This window comes from Ranitomeya variabilis, chromosome 2, assembly GCF_051348905.1.
Source record: "Ranitomeya variabilis isolate aRanVar5 chromosome 2, aRanVar5.hap1, whole genome shotgun sequence".
In the NCBI taxonomy this organism is placed as follows: domain Eukaryota; kingdom Metazoa; phylum Chordata; class Amphibia; order Anura; family Dendrobatidae; genus Ranitomeya; species Ranitomeya variabilis.
In genome coordinates this window covers 258125990-258140910 of record NC_135233.1, presented here as the reverse complement: position 1 = coordinate 258140910, position 14921 = coordinate 258125990, and the positions used below count along the sequence as shown (strand labels likewise).

Sequence of the window (14921 nt, the reverse complement as noted above, 5' to 3'; positions counted from 1 at the left end):
GGCCCGATTATAACGCATCGGGTATTCTAGAATGTGTATGTAGTTTATTTATGAAGATTTAAGAATAATGGAATGAATACACAGGATTTTCCGGGTAAAATACATACAATATCATTTAATTTTATTGCTCATAGAACTTAATACAAATGAACAAAATTAAATTATATAAACCATTACATGAATATCTAACTGTATTTAAATAAATCAATTTATAATATATTTGTGCGTGGCACTGTGACTGATAGAACTTGTTCAGTAAACGTGACTGAACTATGTGGCAAATGTGACTTTCAAAGAATATACAATAAATATCCGACCACTGGGGACCATGAAGCTTACTAGATTGGTGGTGGGGGGTCTCAAAGCTCCTGCTACTTCTCACTGAATGACCACAGAAAAGAGGGGTTTCATGAATTGACAACGGAGCAGGATCTTCTGCCACTTCATTCTAGGTTCTAGGTCTATAGAGTAGACAGAGTATGGTGCTTGGCTGGTTATGTCAGCCCCATAGACATTTCGATAAACAGACCACTGGTTTGTTCTACATCCACTAGTTGCAATACTACATCTGTACACATACATCTATTATAGGGCAGAGCACTGATCCCAACATCCATCAAAGAAATCTATTTCCAGCTGCGTTACAAGGTGAAATAGAAGCAAGTTTTACAAACTGTAACATACAACAGAAGAAAGCGCTGGAGAAAAGCTGGAGATCCGTCAAAAGTTATTTAGTTAAATATTTATTATTGTGACCACAAACGGGAAGTCGTTTATTTCCATTCACACCAGAGACACACGGATCCTGCATGCGGAGAGGGGTGAATGAATGGGGCATCCAGGGGTAAGACGTGACAGTCAGTTGCGGTAAAACCCCTGAACATTAGTAATGATCCAGCCACTAATGACGATTATTATTGATTAGTTATTTGCTTTGGATATGTGATGGGAAGTCGTAATAAATATCTGTGCATGTAAACCTGCCTAGTGCTCTCGTTATCTGCCTTTCCTCACAGCACAGAGGTCTCACAGTAGTACTGAAAAAGTTAATATATTGGTCCCAGTAACCCATTTTATAGACTGGTGTGGTCATCAATATGTAGGACAGGTAGTTACTTACACTGTGTTCCAAATTATTATGCAAATTGGATTTAAGTGTCAAAGATTTAATTGTTTTGTTTTTCAAATAAACTCATGGATGGTATTGTGTCTCAGGGCTCAATGGATCACTGAAATCAATTTTAAAGGGCCACTGTCACCCCCTCCAGCCGTTATAAACTAAAAGAGCCACCTTGTGCAGCAGTAATGCTGCATTCTAACAAGGTGGCTCTTTTAGTTTTAGGTTCAAGCATACCCCAAATAAAACGTTTTTATACTTAGCCACAATTCCTGTCTCTAGCCAGGTAGGCGGGTCCTCACTCCCCAGCTTGGCCAGCTCCTCTGCCGTCACTCACATCTTCCTGCGCTTTCGGCGCCGCCCCCTCAGCGCTGTTATCGTTTCAAATCCGGCGCCTGCGCTGTGTACTGGTGTCCTGCGCAGACGCAGTAAGCTCTGGCCGTCTGATGTAATGGCTGATACCAGAGAACAAAAGACATCCACAGAACACCAGGATGGATCTGCTGCACAGCAAATAGCTGTAGGACCTGCGATGATGTCACTGCCCTGTGATTAGGGCAATCACATACAGATATTTGCCCCCATATCATGCTGCACATGGCCCCATACAGATGCCCCATACAGATATTTGCCCCATATCATGCTGCACATGGCCACATAAGATGCCCCATACAGATATTTGCCCCCATATCATGCTGCACATGGCCACATAAGATGCTCCATACAGATAATTGCCCCGTATAATGCTGCACATGGCCACATAAGATGCTCCATACAGATATTTGCCCCATATGCTGTTGCTGCGATTAAAAAAATAAAAAAATTACATACTCACCTCTCCTCTCTCACTTGCTATAGTCACCTGCTCCCCGTTCCACCGCTGACCGCCGCTGTGTCTTCCCATCCTCTGCACCGACGTTCAGGAAGAGGACGGCGCGCACTCTGATCTGAGCGTTACTGCGGAAGACACAGTGGCGCCGACAGTGGAACGAGGAGCAGGTGAATATAGCGCACTGCCCCCGTCATACTCACCTGCTCCCGGCGAGGTCCCTTCACGTCTGTTCCCCGGCGCCGCATTTTCTTCCTGTAGTGAGCGGTCACCGTTACCGCTCATTACAGTAATGAATATGCGGCTCCACCCCTATGGGAGGTGGAGCCACATATTCATTACTGTAATGAGCAGTACCATGTGACCGCTCACTACAGGAAGAAACTGCAGTGCCGGGAAGCAGGGACCGCGCCAGGAGCAGGTGAGTATTATTAGACAGCCCCCGCTCCCCCTCCCCTGCCGACCCCTGGGTATGACTCGAGTATAAGCCGAGAAAGGGACTGTCAGCCCAAAAAAGTGGGCTGAAAATCTCGGCTTATACTCGAGTATATAAGGTACTTAAAAATGATGTTCCACATTATTAAGCAGGCTACAGGTTTCAAGCAATATGGGAAATAAAAAGGATCTCTCTGCTGCTAAAAAGCGTTAAATAGTGCAATGCCTTGGCCAAGGTATAAAAACATTAGATATTTCACGAAAACTTAAAAGAGTGATCATCATACTGTGAAGAAATTTGTGACTGAAACAGAGCAGACAGAGTTCATGCAGATAAAGGCATAATGAGGAAGGATTCTGCCAGACAAATTCATTGGATTAAGAGAGCAGCTGACAAAATACCATTACAAAGCAGCAAACAGTTATTTGAAGCTGCTGGTGCCTCTGGAGTCCCTCGAACCTCAAGGTGTAGGATCCTTCAAAGGCTTGCTGCGGTGCATAATCCTACTATTCGGCCACCCCTAAACAGTGTTCACAAGCAGAGACGGTTGCAGTGAGCCCAGACATACTTGAAGACTAATTTTCAAACAGTCTTGTTTACTGATGAGTGTCGAGCAACCCTGGATGGTCCAGATGGATGGAGTAATGGATGATTGGTGGATGGCCACCATGTCCCAACAAGGCTGCGACGTCAGCAAGGAGGTGGAGGAGTCATGTTTTGGGATGGAATCATGGGGAAACAGCTGGTGTGACCTCTGCAAAGAATGTAGAGTTTCTGACTGACAACTTTCTTCCATGGTATAAAAAGCAGAAACATGCCTTCAGGAGAAAAATCATCTTCATGCATGACAATGCACCATCTCATGCTGCAAAGAATACCTCTGAATCATTGGCTGCTATGGGCATAAAAGGAGATAAACTCATGGTGTGGCCACCATATTCCCCGGACCTCAACCCTATAAAGAACTTTTGGAGTATCATCAAGCAAAAGATCTATGAGGGTGGGAGGCAGTTCACATCAAAACAGCAGCTCTGGGAGGCTATTCTGACTTCATGCAAGCATCAAGCAGAAACTCTCAAAAACTCACAAGTTCAATGGATGTAAGAATTGTGAAGGTGATATCAAAGAAGGGGTCCTATGTTAACATGTAACTTGGCCTGTTAGGATGTTTTGGAGTTAAATATCTTTTTTGTTCAGTGAATGTGACCTCCTAATGCTGCAAATTCCACAAATGAGCATTTTCAGTTCTTTAAAACATATCACATGTTTAGAAAGTCTACTGTGCCTAATAATTTGGAACAGTGCATTTTGAGTCTTTATTCATTTTGGAGATTATACTGTTATCATTGGGAGGTTTCTTCAATAAAATTCGATGTATACTCTATTGGGTGATGACTTATTAGACTTATTGTCATTTGCACCGACCATTTAGGAAAATCCGAGAAAAATTTCATTTGCATAATAATTTGGAACATTGTGTACATGCCATGAAACCTAACATAACACACGACCATCAAGCTCCTGTGTTGTGGACTCCTCCATGAGCATCAGGCCTTACAAAAAAGCAGCACTACGACACTGGGAGGAACCAACAATCGGGCCTGGGTAAATAAGACAGCAAAACACTGAAATGACACCAAACCAGGGAATCTTAGGCTTCAGACAAGAAAATGAGTATGTCAATCGTCTGAAAACCAAAGTCTAGCAGCCCTCTGAGGAAAGGGATTGGAATATTCCCCTTTGGATCTGGCGAAGTTCTGCTCCGTACAGAATCCAGCTCAGAAAGGGTTAACGCTGGTCGCTGAATCGGCAAGATGGACTTGAACCCTGGACTCCTCTATTTTTTTCTTTTTTGTATATTCACGTGTGTGAGATGAAAGTCCAGCCATACCCTCCTCTATTACGTACAGGATCAGCCGCTCTGCGTAAAGCAACACACACCGTCGCCGATTTTGGAATCAGAGGTGACGATTAACACACAGATGTCAGCAGATACACTACGGTTCCAAAGTTTAGGGTCACCCAGACAATTTTGTGTATTCCATGAGAACTCATACTTTTATTAATCAAATGAGTTGCCAAATGAATTGAAAATCTAGTCCAGACATTGACAAGGTTTGAAAAAAAGATTTTTATTTGAAATAATAATTTTCTCCTTCAAACTATGCTTTCGTCAAATAATGCTCCCTTTGCAGCAATTACAGCATTGCAGACCTTTGGCATTCTAGCAGTTAATTTGCTGAGGTAATCTGAAGAAATGTCACCCCATGCTTCCAGAAGCCCCTCTCACAAGTGGGTTTGGCTTGATGGGCACTTTTTGCACCATACGGTCAAGGTACTCCCACAACAGCTCAATGGGGCTGAGATCTGGTGACTGCGCTGGCCACTCCATTACAGATAGAATACCAGCTGCCTGCTTCTTCCCTAAATAGTTCTTGCATAATTTGGAGGTGTGCTTTGGGTCATTGTCCTGTTGTAGGATGAAATTGGCTCCAATCAAGCGCTGTCCACAGGGTATGACATGGCATTGCAAAATGGAGTGATAGCCTTCCTTATTCAAAATCCCTTTTACCTTGTACAAAACTCCCACTTTACCAGCACCAAAGCAACCCCAGACCGTCACATTACCTCCACCATGCCTGACAGATGGCGTCAGGCACTCTTCCAGCATCTTTTCAGTTGTTCTGTGTCTCACAAATGTTCTTCTGTGTGATCCAAACACCTCAAACTTGGATTCGTCTGTCCATATCACTTTTTTCCAATCTTCCTCTGTCCAATGTCTGTGTTCTTTTGCCCATATTAATCTTTTCCTTTTATTAGCCAGTCTCAGATATGGCTTTTTCTTTGCCACTCTGCCCTGAAGGCCAGCATCCCGCAGTCGCCTCTTCACTGTAGATGTTGACACTGGCGTTTTGCGTGTACTATTTAACGAAGCTGCCAGTTGATAACCTGTGAGGCATCGATTTCTCAAACTCCTGACTTTAATGTACTAGTCTTGTTGCTCAGTTGTGCAGCGGGGCCTCCCACTTCTGTTTCTACTCTGGGTAGAGCCTGTTTGTGCTCTCCTCTGAAGGGCGTAGTACACACAGTTGTAGGAAATCTTCAGTTTCTTGGCAATTTCTCGCATGGAATAGCCTTCAATTCTAAGAAGAATAGACTGTCGAGTTTCACATGAAAGTTATTTTTTTCTGGCCATTTTGAAAGTTTAATGGAACCAACAAATGTAATGCTCCAGATTTTCAACTAGCTCAAAGAAAGGTCAGGTTTATAGGTTCTCTAATCAGCCAAACTGTTTTCAGCTGCGCTAACATACTTGCACAAGGGTTTTCAAGGGTATTATGACCATCCATTAGCCTTCTTACACAGTTAGCAAATACAAATTACCATAAGAACACTTGACTGATGGTTATTGGAAATGGGCCTCTATACACCTATGCAGATACTGCATTACAAACCAGACGTTTGCAGCTAGAATAGTCATTTACCACATTAACAATGTATAGAGTGTATTTCTGAATCTTTTAATGTTAGCTTCATTGGAAAAAACTGTGCTTTTCTTTAAAAAAATAAAGAAATTTCTAAGTGACCCTAAACTTTGGAACAGTAGTGAATGTTGGAAATACTGCAGAAAACCAGAGAGGATGATTTCTATACGGAGGTCAGCAGCCATACTGGAAGCTTTTTAAGAAATAGTTTTACCCAAAAGGCAATATTACCACTCTCTGACCAAGGTTGGATATTGTTAGACTATGTTCACACGTTGCGTTTTTGCTGCAATTTATTTTCTGCTGCTAAAACCTGTGCTCTTAGCAGTTAAGAAGCTGCTCACAAAAAGCAGGTTTTGCTGCTTTGTTCTCTGTGTTTTTATCAGATACATTTGTCTCTTGTGCATGCTGATAAAAACATAATGCAACTTCCTGAGTTTTCTGCACCAAAAACACAGCAAAACCTGATACCTGCGTTTTTCACTTATTGCGTCCATTGGTGAAAAAAAACACTTCAAGGAGTGACATGCTGCAGTTTTAAAAAACGCAGGAGTTTCCCCAATTCATTCCAGAAAACAAAACAATGTGTGTGCATGAGATTTCTGAAAAAAACGCAGCTTTTTTGGTACTGTAAAACACAGTTTAAAGGGAACCTGTCACCCCCAATATCGAAGGTGAGCTAAGCCCACCAGCATCAGGGGCTTATCTACAGCATCTTATCTTGGGCCTCTCTGACCTTTCCCGGCGCCTGCGCACTGCAGTACTTTGCTCTGCCCTCAACGGAGCCGCAGCATGAATACAAGAAGAGGATGTCATCGTAAGAAGATGGGAGGCCCCGGATCAGACCGCAACGCCCATCGGACCAGAACCAGACCAGGACCGCCCCTGGGCGAGTATAATCTAACATCTTTTTCTCATCTTTCAGGATACATCGGGGGCTTATCTACAGCATTACAGAATGCTGTAGATAAGCCCCTGATGCTGGTGGGTTTAGCTCACCTTCGATTTTGGGGATGACAGGTTCCCTTTAAAATTTGCATTAAAAAATGCAGCAAAAATTTTAAAAAAATCGCAGTATTCTCACCTACCGGCGTTCCCGCACAGCGATGCTCCCAGCAGCTAGCGTTCTTAGTAATACATTGCGAAATCTCACGAGAAGTCGTGGTCTCGCGAGATTTCGCAATGCAGTACTAGGAACGCTAGCTTCCGGGAGCATTGCTGCGCGGGAACGCCGGTAGGTGAGAATACTGCGATTTTTTTATTTATTTTTTAACCTGGTTTGTGTTGTGTATGCGTTTTCGCAGCGGAAAACCGGGCCCAGTGCACACGTTTTCTACAATCTGCACAAGATCCGTCATTTCAACGTCTTGACGGATCCTGTGCAGCTTTGGAAGACGGAAGCGTGAAAGTAGCCTTAGACTGCACTTGTCATATTGTTTACGCCAGTCGCCTGGCGCACACCCCAAACACCCTAATATTGACTAAATCCGGGCATCCTTTCTCGAGGACAGACGCATCTTCACCTTTAATAATCCCATAAAGCTCCACAGATTTCAGCCACATCCACGTGACGCTACTTTCAACCCCAAGCGCTTAAATAAAAAATAAAAAAAATGTCTCAAATATTTATATGACGGACTTGAAAAATAATCTAGGATTTCAGGCCAGACTGAATAACATGCCCTATATATCAGAGTGAATAAAGTTCCCTGTATATCCTGAGGCTCTGCCAAGTCAAGATGAATGCAGAAGTGTTACTACCTAAACATTTAAGACTGTAAACTCTTGGGATTATTCAGTATTTTCTATGACGTTTCCCCTCTAAAATAAAAAATGCTAGCTAAATATAAGTCTAGTTTTCTATAATAAACCCACTAGATTAGCGCTTCCATACCAGTATTATGCACACTGTCTGGTTCCTGTACTCATTGGGTGGGGGGGTGTCGATAAATTGTGGGGTCTGAATTAATCTTTACTATATGGGGGTCTAAATTAATTTGAGGTCTAACAAGTTTAAATTCATTTAGAACTCTATGGCCTAAATTATTTGTCGGGTATGACACTTGTGAGTCTGAATTCCCTTTGCTCTATGGTTACTGGAATCTCAATACCCCTGGGGTCTAATAGGTCAGGGTTTCAATTAATTATGGGTTCTGACATCTAATAATAATTTTGCTGTGTGGGGTTTGAATTGCTTCTGGGCTTTTGTGTCTGCTATCTGAATTAATTTTGGCATCCAAACTAAAGTAAGGCTATGTGCACACGTTGCGGATTAGGCTTAGGAGTTTGTCGCGTTTTTTGTGCGGTTCCGCAGCGTTTTTTGTGAGTTTTTCTTGCGGATTTGCTGCGTTTTTTACCCCTGCAGTTTTCTATAATGGAAGGGGTACAAAAACGCTGCAGATTCACAAAAAAGAAGTGACATGCTACTTCTTTTAAACCACAGCGTTTCCGCAGCGGATTTTCAGCAAAGTGCACAGCATTTTTTTTTTCTCATTGATTTACATTGTACTGTAAATCAATTGCGGATCTGCAGTGTTTCTGCACCTCAAAAAACGCTGCGGATCCGCAGAGAATCCGCAACGTGTGCACATACCCTTACGGTATGGCGTTTGGGGTCTGAATTAATTTGGGGCTTCGCATCTGAAATAATTGCAGGTTCTGACATCTGGAGTCCAATTACTTGTGGGGTATGATGTTCGGTGTCTGAATTAATTTTGTGGTTTGACGTCTAGGGGTCTGCTGTGATTTTGGTTGTCTGGGATCAGGGATCTGATTTCGAGGTCTAAAAAGGTTGTTCTATCCATTCTGTAGTTCCCCTGACCGCTCTGCCTTCCGGTCTTCACTGTAGGCACAGAACTGTGTTTATGAAGCAGGTACCCCTGGATGTACAGATCTATAGTTCCCTCATTTTTTTGGTGTGTGTGGGGGGGGGTTGCTCATCAGGGAGAGTTCAATAATCATCATCTGTGGTTTCCCACTGAAACAGAGTATTGAGGTAGTTGTACACTAGAGTGAGGCTACTGTCCAGTATATACACAGTAAAGTGTCATTACAGAAAGTGCAGAACGTGACGCTTCTCTTGGTCCCTGCTGGTATTACAAACCATGAATAGTTTATTTATACTGGTGACGAGCAATGAGATACGGAACTGTCGAAAAGCAACGTGATACATGTCATGAGGCTTTTGATGGAAGTCTTGGCATGCTCCGCACTTCTACTGGTGACAGTCTTTATAGGGGGCTCAGATGGTTCTGCCTGGCATTTACACTCACAAGGTAAGGGCCGAAAGGAGAAGGAGAAGAGGGACAAACTAAATAATTCAGCCAATAGGGCAATATACTGCTGCTATGGCTGACTTTCTATAAGCAGCACTTGAGACGATGCAGCCGTGATCATATTACTCTGGCACGGGTCGTAAAGAAAGAAACTGGAGAAGCAACTTTCATTTTGTTTTGTTTTTCGTGAGTGTAATTCTTTGCCTTAGTGCCCTATTAATGTAATGTAAATGGCAAGTATACTTCTAAGCATAACCACACACATTAGTCTCACCTAGGGGACATCTGCAGACATTACACAGATTAACATGCAGATTTACTGCAGCTTTTACCTGACATATTGGCAATAGATAAAATCCGCCCATGAATGAGCCTGTGCTGCAGATTGTAAGGCCGGTTTCACACGTCAGTGGCTCCGGTACGTGAGGTGACAGTTTCCTCCCGTACCGGAGACACTGACACACGTAGACCCATAAAAATCAATGCATCTGTTCAGATGTCATTGATTTTGTGCGGACCGTGTGCGGACCGTGTCTCCGTGTGCCAAACACGGAGACATGTCAGTGTTCGTGGGAGCGCACGGATTACACGGACCCAATAGAGTCAATGGGTCCGTGTAAAACACGCACCTCACACGGACATTCTCCGCCTGGGGTCCGTGTGGCGTGCCGGAGACAGCGCTACAGTAAGCGCTGTCCCCCCCCACATGGTGCTGAAGCCGGTATTCATATCTTCCCTGTAGCACCGTTTGCTACAGAGAAAATATGAATGATAGTGTTTAAAATAAAGATCCATGTGTCCGCCGCCCCCCCACCCCCTGTGCGCCCCCCCGCTGGTCAGAAAATACTTATCCGGGTCCCCCGTCGGCAGTCGCTCCTTCCTGGTCTGGCCGCGGCTTCTCTACTGTATGCGGCCGATTACACTCATGAATATGTGGCTCCACCTCCAATAGGGGCGGAGCCGCCTATTCATGAGTGTAAATGAGCGGCCCCACGTGACCGCATACAGTAAGATGCGGCCAGACCAGGAAGGAGCGACTGCCGACGGGGGATCCGGGTGAGTATTTTCTGACCAGCGGGGGGGGCGCACAGGGGGTGGGGGGGCGGCGGACACATGGATCTTTATTTTAAACACTATTCTTCATATTTTCCCTGCAGCAAACGGTGCTGCAGGGATGATATGAATCGCAGCTTCAGCACCATGCAGAGTGGGTACCACACGCTCCGTGTGGTACCCACTCGCCATACGGGCGGCACACGTGTGCCGCAGGTATGGCCTCCGTGAGTTCCCAGGCACACGGACACGGATAACTCCGGTACCGATTTATTCCGGTACCGGAATTATCTGGACGTGTGGGACAGCCCTAAGCCTGCAGACTGCTCTACATAAGGCTATGACCACCGCATCCACACCTGAAATCGCTACAAATTTGGTTTAGGCTATGTGCACACGTTGCGGATTAGGCTTAGGAATTTTTGGTGCAGATTCTGCATCCTTTGGCAGAAAACGCAGGTGCGGATTTGACGCGTTTTTTTGTGCAGATTTTGTGCAGATTTTTTGCGGTTTTACTGCATTTTTTACCTCTGCGGATTTCTATAATGGAATGGGTACAAAAAAGCTGCAGATCCGCAAAAAATAAGTGACATGCTACTTCTTTTAATCCGCAGCGTATCCGCACGGAATTTTCCACACCATTAGCACAGCTTTTTTTTTTTCTCATTGATTTACATTGTACTGTAAATCATTTGCGGCTCTGCAGTGTTTCTGCACGGTAAAAAACGCTGCGGATCCGCAGGAAATCCGCAACATGTGCACATAGCCTTACAGAATCCACATTGCAAACCTGCAAAGTCTGAATACGGCCTGACAGCATAAGGACTCCACAGGTGCTGGATGAAGAGATACTGGATTATCAGACATTTGCAAAAAGCACGAAAACTCCCATTATCGAGGAAAACTTCAAGAGCAGCTAAAACCAAACACAAATGCATAGTATTCCTTCTAACGAGACCAGTGTACTAATCGGTTTTGTGCATTCAGTCGTCGGGTGAATTTCCACACAGCAGATAAAGGCTATGTGCACACGTTGTGGATTGGGGTGCAGAAATTTCTTCACAAAATCAGCATCTCCTGGCAGAAAACACAGGTGCAGATTTGATGCGTTTTTTGTTGTGGATTTTCTGCAGATTTCATGCATTTTTTTACCCCTACGGATTTCTATAATGGAAGGGTGCAGAAACTCTGCAGATCCGCACAAAAGAAGTAACATGCTCCTTCTTTTGATCCGCAGCGTTTTCCATGTGGAATTTTCCGCACCATTAGCACAGCATTTTCTTTTTCCTATTGATTTACATTGTACTGTAAATCACTTTGCGGATCTGCAACGTTTCTGCGTGGAAAAAAAACCGCTGTGGATCTGCACTAAATCCGCATTGTGTGCACATAGCCTTAGGGTATGTGCACACATTGCGGATTAGCCTCTGGAATTTTCTGTGCGGATTCTGCATCTCTTGGCAGAAAACGCAGGTGCAGATTTGATGCGTTTTTCTTGCAGATTTTGTGCGGTTTTCCTGCGGATTCTGTGCAGATTTCATGCGTTTTTACCCCTTCAGATTTCTATTATGGAATGGGTGCAGAAACGCTGCAGATCCACACAAAAGAAGTGACATGGTCCTTTTTATTTAATCTGCTGCATTTTCCGTGCAGATTTTTCCGCACCATCAGCACAGCATTTTTTTGGCATTGATTTACATTGTACTGTAAATCACTTGCAGTTCTGCAGGAAATCTGCAACGTGTGCACATACCCTAAAGCTTCATTCTTGTGAATCAGACTGCAGAAATCCATGCACCTGCTGCAAAAAAAACAGGGAAGATTGTATAAATTTCTGTATCATCTCTGCTGCATGTGAATTCACCTTCCAGGGAACAAGCGCCAGAGTATCAGTCAGTTACCAGATGAAAAGAACTTCACTGTCGGTTCAGACTGTTGACCTCTGGGCTAATTTAGGTGACACAACAGGAGCCGAACTTTCTTACCAATATTACGGCTGAACCACGGCAGCTAGTGCCAACTATTGGAGCCGCAGCTGGGCTAGGATTTGCAGCCATAATATGGATTAGAAGATATGGTTACGATGAGGTCATATGCATACGGTGGTGTTCACATTTGCAACATTGCAAATTGCGACAAGTTTGGAAAAAAGCGCAGACCAGCATGCAGCGCCATTTTTCCCCATCAAAACAAAAGACCCCCCCATTATAGTCAAAGGGGTCGACATGCCAAGGTTGGTGTCCATTACATCATGCATCAAGGTGGCTTTTTGGCTCCTATGACGGAGCAGATGAATAAAGTTTACAAAGCCTGTGTGAACGTATCTCAACACAGAAGCCTGGGCCGGCTCATTGGGTGATGGCCGAGGCAAGATGCGCCTCACTGCTCACATCATTGTCAGTTATTTTAATGGATATGCCACAATATCATAAAGCCTGGAGCAAAATGGTAAACACACGACAAACTAGGCAGCCTCCGAGTTCAGACCTGCGCTCATTATCTCCAGCCGGTGAATAGGCTCCATTCCACTTCATATCGTTTCATATTCTAACATCATGTGATGTACGGAGGCCCAAAAAATCCAAAAAGAATCTTTACATCAACGCTTGAGTATTGGACTCCACACCAGAACAAACACCTAAGAGTGAAGCACAAAACTGTCCCCCAAAAAAGAGCAAAAAGTCAAACAAAACTTGTGCACAGCATTTCACGACAACAGCAAGTGACAACCCCGAAACCTGCGAGCGGCGATGGCTCGCTGCGACCTATGAGACGCGCAGGGAATTCCACGTCTGGATTTTGTGGAAACTTTACGAGTCCTCAGGGACAGAGATTTTAGATACAAGAACTGAAGCATCGCGATACAACAATCACACAGACGTGTAATGAGAGGAACAATGGGCATCAATATTCTGTATCTGCACTAAATCACGGGAAATGCATCTTTACATCAAATTACAGCGTGAAAGCACCAGATCGAGCCCCACAATCTAGCTGCTGCGCAACTACAACCCCCCAGCAAGTTCTCACTGCTGCAAGCCCTTATGGTGGGAGCTGTAGATTCATCATAGTGCTGATCTGATTGTGTCCGGATACTGAAAATTAGAAACAAGCCTAAACCCCAAATGCCAGCGCTGCCAGTAAGAGCCAAGTCGGGTTACTAGTGGGTGGCACTGATCAGATATGAAAGGCGCTAAATTCGTCAGCCTTGAGGTTTTAGGTGTTTTTCTCATATTCTGGGGGTTTTTGTAGTAGTCTCGTACAAACCACTAAGACAATTCGGGCACAAATGAAGTGATATCTGGGCACTGAGCGGGCGAGGGTGGTAGACTGTGGCTTGACAGGTCCGGCGGGGGGGGGGGGGGATCTTTAAAAATCATTTAGTCTTGGCTCTCAGCCCCATGTTGTTGTTGTTTAACACTGTGCTGGGTCTGGGGAATGTGTACTGTATCCAAGTGCTAATTAAGTCTTTGGCATGTCAAGGGTTAATACCTACTGGAAAAAAATGTCATCCACACACAGAACAGAAGTTCTACAAAACCAGGACGCAAAGAGTTAACTGGGTATTAATGGCATTCTCCAAATTATTAAGCATTAGAGGAGTTATTGGGGGCATCAGGAGCCCCTCACTCCCACCCCCTGCACACCTCTCCCTGACCCTAAACCTGCACTTAACCCCGCAGAAGGAAGTTTGGCACTAGAGCCCATCTCCTGCCCCAAAGCTGCACTAGAACTTGGGCACATGGAGGGCAGCGTGAGCAGGGCACACGGAGGACGTGGCCCCCAGCAGTGCCAGGGGCCCGGGGGAAGGAGCCGGCGGCGGCAGGCGGAGGGTGAAGAGGAGCGCAGCGCCCGCAGAATGCAGCCCAGAGATGCACTCACCCAGCGGCAGGAAATGCTTCGTGTCCATCGCTGTTAACTCATGCCCGGCGAGGAGTGAGGGAAGGTCGGGTTCTCTGAGGTGCACGGCTCCGGGGTGTAAGGACGCGGGGTCCCGGGGGGCAGCAGGATCCAGAGCCGGGGAGGCCGCGGCGGACGAGTTGTAGCAAAACTCACCAACAATGTAAGAAAAGTGTCTCCGGCTCCACTCACTGCAACAGCGGGGCCCCGCCAGGGGGGGAGCGAGCAGCGACCTCTGCTGCAGCGACCGGGACCTGCAGCCTCTGACTGCTCGCACACACCCAGCGGGGGACGGGGCGCACCCCACGTGTCACAACAAGGGAAAGAGGGTGCACCCCACGTGTCACTGGAAGAAGAGGGTGCACCCCACGGGTCACTGGAAGAAGAGGGTGCACCCCACGTGTCACTGGAAGAAGAGGGTGCACCCCACGGGTCACTGGAAGAAGAGGGTGCACCCCACGTGTCACTGGAAGAAGAGGGTGCACCCCACGTGTCACTGGAAGAAGAGGGTGCACCCCACGGGTCACTGGAAGAAGAGGGTGCACCCCACGGGTCACAACAAGGGAAAGAGGGTGTACCCCACGTGTCACAACAAGGGAAAGAGGGTGCGCGCCCCACGTGTCACTGGAAGAAGAGGGTGCACCCCACATGTCACTGGAAGAAGAGGGTGCACCCCACATGTCACAGGGTTAGGAAGGGTCACCCCACATGTCACAGAGGAAAGAAGATGCATCCCACGTGTCACAGGAGAAGCTGCACCCCACATGTCACAGAGGAAGGAGGGCGCACCCCACATGTCACAGGGTTAGGAGGATGCACCCCACAT

The 14921-nt window shown here is 45.6% G+C and overlaps 1 protein-coding gene across 5 annotated transcripts in view; it reads right to left on the bottom strand.

Annotated features, from left to right (window-relative positions):
• RXRA (retinoid X receptor alpha) overlaps positions 1-14330 on the bottom strand; it is a 293199-nt gene extending 278869 nt beyond the window's left edge. For 2 of the 5 annotated variants that reach the window (XM_077284767.1, XM_077284770.1), the window contains exon 1: positions 14078-14304. Coding sequence is in view for 3 of the 5 variants with exons in the window: in XM_077284770.1 (XP_077140885.1) it covers positions 14078-14105 (28 nt within the window). In the remaining 2 variants the exon portion in view is untranslated. Of the gene's footprint in view, positions 1-14077 lie in introns of all 5 variants that reach the window. The other 3 variants (XM_077284771.1, XM_077284772.1, XM_077284768.1) reach the window with 2 other exon arrangements.
• Between the last annotated feature and the right edge of the window lie 591 nt (positions 14331-14921).